Source organism: Gouania willdenowi, chromosome 5 (assembly GCF_900634775.1).
Source record: "Gouania willdenowi chromosome 5, fGouWil2.1, whole genome shotgun sequence".
Classification (NCBI taxonomy): Eukaryota; Metazoa; Chordata; class Actinopteri; order Blenniiformes; family Gobiesocidae; genus Gouania; species Gouania willdenowi.
The window spans coordinates 25985055-25991336 of NC_041048.1; the positions used below are offsets into that span (position 1 = coordinate 25985055).

The 6282-nt window shown below is 38.3% G+C and overlaps 1 protein-coding gene across 2 annotated transcripts; it reads left to right on the top strand.

Moving 5' to 3' along the window:
• The first annotated feature begins 611 nt into the window (after nucleotides 1-611).
• LOC114464064 (neuronal vesicle trafficking-associated protein 1-like) lies at nucleotides 612-4511 on the top strand. Of its 2 annotated transcripts, none has more exons than XM_028448113.1 (5): nucleotides 612-789; nucleotides 1060-1213; nucleotides 1402-1518; nucleotides 2857-2967; nucleotides 3193-4511. In XM_028448113.1, the coding sequence occupies exons 2-5, from the start codon at nucleotides 1085-1087 to the stop codon at nucleotides 3391-3393; spliced, it is 558 nt and encodes a 185-aa protein (XP_028303914.1). In that variant the 5' UTR covers nucleotides 612-789; nucleotides 1060-1084; the 3' UTR covers nucleotides 3394-4511. The 2 variants fall into 2 exon arrangements, with proteins under 2 accessions (XP_028303914.1, XP_028303913.1); XM_028448112.1 differs by having other exon boundaries at nucleotides 777-918.
• The last annotated feature ends 1771 nt before the right edge of the window (nucleotides 4512-6282 follow it).

Here is a 6282-nt window from a genome sequence, read left to right on the forward strand (position 1 = left end):
GCATTGGCTTCCTGTAAAATCTAGAATAGAGTTTAAAATCTAACATTCAGATTTAGATATTTATTTAACATTTAGATTTACATTTAGTATTTAGATTTAGATTTAACATTTAGATTTATTTAATATTTAGATTTGCATTTAATATTTAGATTTAGATATACATTTAGATTTACATTTAACATTTAGATTTTCATTTAATATTTAGATTTAGATAAAAAACTATAACATTCAGATTTAGATATTTATTTAACATTTAGATTTACATTTAGTATTTAGATTTAGATTTAACATTTAGATTTATTTAATATTAAATTTGCTTTTATATTTAGATTTAGAGAAAGTGAGCTAAATGTTCAAAATATGTTGAACATTTAAAAAAATATATGTTTTTACATTCGGCTTCCCATACATTATTTAATCGCATAGGTCTTTAGATGTTAAATGGTTGTACATGTTGTCTTTATAAGTCAAACGTATTTCTGTACATTTCCATTAGTCTTTATATAAATCTGCCCTGACTGAATAAGTTGGTTGAAAGTAATAAAAAATAAATAAAATAAAATCTATTGTTTTTCTGAATTTTAGCTGGTCACGTGTTTCGCTTAATGGCTGGATGGCTGGATGGATGGATGGATGGATGCGGTGAGGACGTTACATCACTTGCGGACCAGTATCCAGATACAGGCAGCTGGCCATATTGTGCAGCAGCTCTTTACAAATCGGCTGCGTCACAGCTGAAAAACCACCAAAAGGAGGAAGGAGAGGAATCACTGCAGCACGACTTTAAAGGTAAGAAGGAAAAAAGAAAAAACGAGTTCAATACGGATTTTTCTGTTTGTGCGCGTTTCATTAAACGATGGATCCTGTTTCCCCGGTGACGCGTCGGCGCTTTTATGGTGGATCCTTTGTGACTCCCAGGTTGTCCTTTGTTATCGGTGTCAGTATTATTTTATCACAGCAGTTTATTTACCAGTCCAGACCAGTTAAACACACAAATGATCCTTACTCGGCCATCACGGTAGGCTGCCAAATATAACCGAAGGATATTTACCTCCTCAGGTGGAAACCTCCTTACGCAGAGAAAATGGTGAAACTGGGAAACAATTTCAGCGAGAAAAACAACGGGAAGGTGGTTTGTGAAGATGGTTTTGACACCATCCCTCTGATCACACCGTTAGATGCCAGCCAGCTGCAGTTCCCACCACCAGATAAGGTAAATAACACAAAAAACAAATTCACATTATGTTGAATGTACCTTTGTTTCTATATCTACATATTTTCATACCATACAATTATTCATTTATAATACAAGAAATGTTGCTTCCTTCTTATACCTGCAACATGTGTGTGTGTGTGTGTGTGTGTGTGTGTGTGTGTGTGTGTGTGTGTGTGTTCCTGTAGGTGGTGGTGAAGACAAAGGGGGATTATGATGCTGAGAGTAAAAAGGGAAAGCTCAAATCACCCAAAATCGCAGAATTCTCCATAAGCATCATTGAAGGTGTATCCGAGCGACTCAAAGTGAGAATCTATTCCCATCCATCCTCTGTGGTTCACCCATTACCTCATTGCTGACAGCCTTCATACTGAGTGCAACACATGCAAAAAGCAGATAGCAGACAGAAATGTCCCAAATCAAGCTGTGTGTGGTTCTTCATAGGCCTCCATCCCATCTTGTAATTTTCATATTGTCAGGAAATTCGTGGTTTACTTACCCCCGCCCTTATATGAATATTAATTCAGCTGCTGCCATGGTAACTGCCTCCAAACAGCTTCATCTTTCTTAGCTCTATGTAACATTGCATCCTAATGTGGTTTGATTGGTCAGAATAGGTAAAAAAAAGATTAAATATAGACATGGATCTTACTTTAGGGAGAATAATGTTCTAATGTTATTCCTTAGTATGCATATTTCCCTTGATGGTACTATGGTTTTCAAAATTGTATAAAAAAAATGATGAATCAGGTTATTTGGAATTAAAATCCACCGTGTTGTATAGGTACTCTGGACTGGTGACCTGTTGAAAGTGTTCCTGACTTCAGCCCTGAATAAGCCTGTGAGAATCTCAGGGTAGCCGGATAGAGGTGATGCGGTTACTTAGCGACTGTCCTGCTTGCAAAGATAGCTGTAATGTGTTCATCACAGCTGAAACCCACAGATATTCCCAGAGGTTTGTAAGGCTTTCCTAACACAGAGTCACATCACACAGCTGGAATCTCCTCAGTGGTGCTTGAAAATGCTGCAAGCAGGGCCTTACATCCAAAGCACTCCTTTTTTGCTTTGAGCATGTTTCTCTGTCAACTCTGCTGTGCAACAGCACGATTCAAGCTGACACAATAAAGGGAGATTTGTTTCTTTCATGTAGACACACTGTTGAACCATACAAATTGTCAGATCTTTAACAAAAGCTTACAATCTCTATTAAATCTGAACTCAATAAGCTTGACCTTTCTATAAAGTAGCTTGTAAAAAAAATGCTTTGTCCATTTCTAAGAAGTCCTTTATTTTATAATAATGAGAACAAGTTGTTCTAGACTTCTTCTCATCTGTAATTTGCCAGTCTTTGTTACATAACTCCCTGTGGAGGAGAGAGCCAGGCAGTACAGATGGACACACAAGCCATTGGATTCTTATTGGCAAATCAACTCAAAGCCTTGACCAGCTGTGAATGTATTTCAACGTGTGTGCAACTCCTTCCTGTTTTTTAAAACATGGATAGTTCTATTATATTGATCACTCCCTATTAATGGTGGGTGGGATTTATCAGGTAGCGAGCTTATTGGTTGAAAAAAGGATGTACACAACAATAGGCAGATAGCCACTCCAATAAAACAAACAATATAATGTGTGTCTTTCAGGTGACCTTGCTGGTGATCTGTGCACTGGCTTTCCTGGTGTGTGTGGTGTTCCTGGTGGTCTACAAGGTGTACCAGTATGAGCAGCCTTGCCCAGACAGCTTCATTTACACGGTAACACCAGCAACCAATAAAGTCACTTAACGGTGTAGTTAAGAAATTTTTTTGGGCAAAATTCTTGTTGTCCAAAATCCAGAGAGGAAAACTATCTGACTCTCTGGAGAGAATACTGTATAATGTATTTGTCCTTTTTGTTAACCTGAACTTCTCACACACCCATTAAGTGTTTGGTAAGCTAATTAGCGTGTGTTTGGTTTTACACTCTTTCTCCTTGAGCAGCAAGGTCGCTGTATGCCAGTGGGGTTGTATGCAAACTACCCCCCTACAGGCCCAGGAGGCCGTGGCCGTCTCTTCACCCTAATCAACCACTACAACATTGCCAAGCAGACCATCACTCGGTCAGTATCACCATGGATGACCATCATGTCAGAGGAGAAAGTCACCCAGCAGGAGACGGAGACAGCTCAGAAGCTAGTCTAACCTACCTGGGAACAGGAGGCGGCCTCCTTTGCAGCAGAATAATAAATAATATGGTCGTGCCATTCAAGCAAACCTCAGAGTCCTGAGGCTTTCTGTGTGTTGGGGGAAAAACCCATCTTTCTCTTGCCTGAGGTGCTACACTGCACTGTGGGTGTAGTATGGTTGGCGCTGATGTGTGCTGTAGCAATCTGTGGAAACTTTGTGCATGTTTTCAGCAAAGCGAGGCTTATGGTTGGCTTGGTTCTTGGTTTGTTTGAATAGCATATGTTGTTATTTATTTACACTTTAAAACACAATGGCAAATGTGTAGAAAAAGCCACAGGAACACAAACACTGACACACACTGACCGTCTTTGTACATAAACACATATGTAACACTTTAGTACCCAGATTGTGAAATGACTGTGAACCATTTTGGATCTGCATCACTTGGTTTAATCCACATGTATCCACAACTGTAAAAACAGTTTGTTCTAACTCTCAAACATTTCCTACACGCAGTCCCTCCCCGGGTTAAACCAAGTGGCAATTTTGTCATGTTTTTTAGACACTCGGATGTATAGTGTCACTGAACTCATCAGTGTCAGATTGATTTATTGTCAAGTCACTCAGAAGATTAAAGCTTGAGGGGAAAAAGGGGAAGTGGTTTGGGTTCACTGATACAGCGCTGTGCAGTGAGTGTTGCTGGATCATTGGTATTTGATCAATTGAGTTTTAAACAGACATGACTGATTGTTACCATTCACTTGCACTCTTTGCAAACACTATCTGCTTTTCTTTGACAACTTATTTACACTCTAATGCCAAACCTGTATGCTACTGTAATGAATGTTATTGCATTGCTTGTGAAGACACTGTATTGTGCAATGCTTTGCACTAATTAACGTCACCTCTGACAGTTTTTGGCAGCTATCGCCGACTCTAGATTTTAAATGATGTAGTGAAACAATCTGAGTGTAGTTGCTTGTCCTGTTGCTTTTTTTCCTCCTGTGCTTGTCTTTCAAGCTGCCGTAGATTATCTAGTTTTTTTCAAACAATGTGACAGTTGCCATTGAAGTGCATTTGCTACATGAAAATGTGAAACGAAAACTGAAATAAAGTGCCCACATTTCAACATCTACCAGTTTAATTGTGCTTGCTGTGCACGTAAAAAAAAAAAAGAAGAATATTTCAGTTTTAGACAAAGTCTGAATCAGTTGCAGCATTGAATTGTTTGTCTTTCTAGGTGTAACAACTGCCCAAATTGTGACAATAACCTCAATGGCTTGTAGGGGATAAAGTGGTATGGAAGATGACTACATTTTGAAAGTCAATATTTTTGAGCTATTGCTTCCTCAGGACAAATACACATCTACTAGTTTCAGCACCCCTGATTCTTTTTAATTCTAAGGAAACATTTAAGGCACTTACTAAATCCAAAGTCCTTTCCAATGGATTTCTCTTACGCCCGCTTATTTTCTTCCTGATGGCAGCATGATGGTGCTTATTCCAGCTGGATCAAGCAGGATACGCCACAGCCAAGTCACTAGTCCATCACAGCAACACCAACTACTGATTATTATTATTTTTTTTTTTTTTTACTATAATGTGAGTGGTGGCTCGCAATAGTAGGGATGGGCGATATGGACTAAAAAAATGATCTCGATAATTTCTGGTATTTATCACAATAACTATAAACATCACGATTAATAAAAAACTATAAATAAATAAAACAATTCTCAACTTACAAACACAAATACATCAACACATTAAAAATCAGTGCATGCGGATCACTCTATTAGTGTTAATGTACGAAATTAATTTATTTCCTCACTTAAAATGAAATTATTTTCTAAAAAAAAAGCACATGAAAAGGACAAATAAGTTCATTAGTGTTTTTACTGTTGCTGAATGTTGTTTCATTTATCTTATGAGTTACATAAAGTTATAATTGATAAATATCTCTCTGATTTCCTATAATTAAACCAGACCAAGCTGATTTAATCATTCAGTATATTTTGGTGTAATAATCTCAATAGTTACATTAGTCTAATGGGACCAGCTTTGTCTGTGAACATGTGAAATATAATTAAAAAATATTGCATTTCACAAGTTTGGACGGATGAATAGTGATATTATTATGCTGACATTTATTTCACACAACGTGTGACATGTTTAGCTTTTATCCTTTCATAAAAGTGTTAAATCTGACCATAAACAAATCTGTGGTTTTATGACAGTAAGACGTGTTCTTTTTATTTGGCCTATTCCTTATATTGAGTGGTTAGCATTACCTCTTAGCCCAGTCTGTGTGTCGGTGTGTTAGCTTAGCATAGTTAGCTTTAGTTGAGTTTCCAGTTCATAATCGTTGCTACAGGTTCATCTCTGTCCCCGTGTTTGTGGAACTTTGGGAGGATCTGACGGAGGAACTTGGATTGGTTCACTTTGTTGGATGATTGTCTGGTATTAATCAAGTAGCGGTCGGTGATGTATCGCATCTCGGGAGCTTCAGGTAACCGTGACGAGCACCGCCGTCTGTGGGTGTGAGAGCTGAGGGCCTGAGGAGTGGTGCACACCGCAGCCGCGGAGGCTTCACTGCGGAGCTCCCGTAAACAGCGTTCTGCTCCATAGAATAATAAGTTGACAACATAGAGGGGCAGTTTTGGCCTGTGGAACAAGGTTTATATGGAAATTCTTGGCTAAATTGAGGGACAAATGGCCCGTGGCCCTCGGTAATTTCCGACATGGGAATTTATCGTTTATATCGTGGGATGACATATTCTTACCAGTGAGAATATTTTTGACGATAAATCATAAACGATAAAATATCGCACATTCCTACGCAATAGTCAATATTGTAGATAGAAATGAGGCTCTCAGTCATCCTACAGAAAACAGATTGTATGCAGT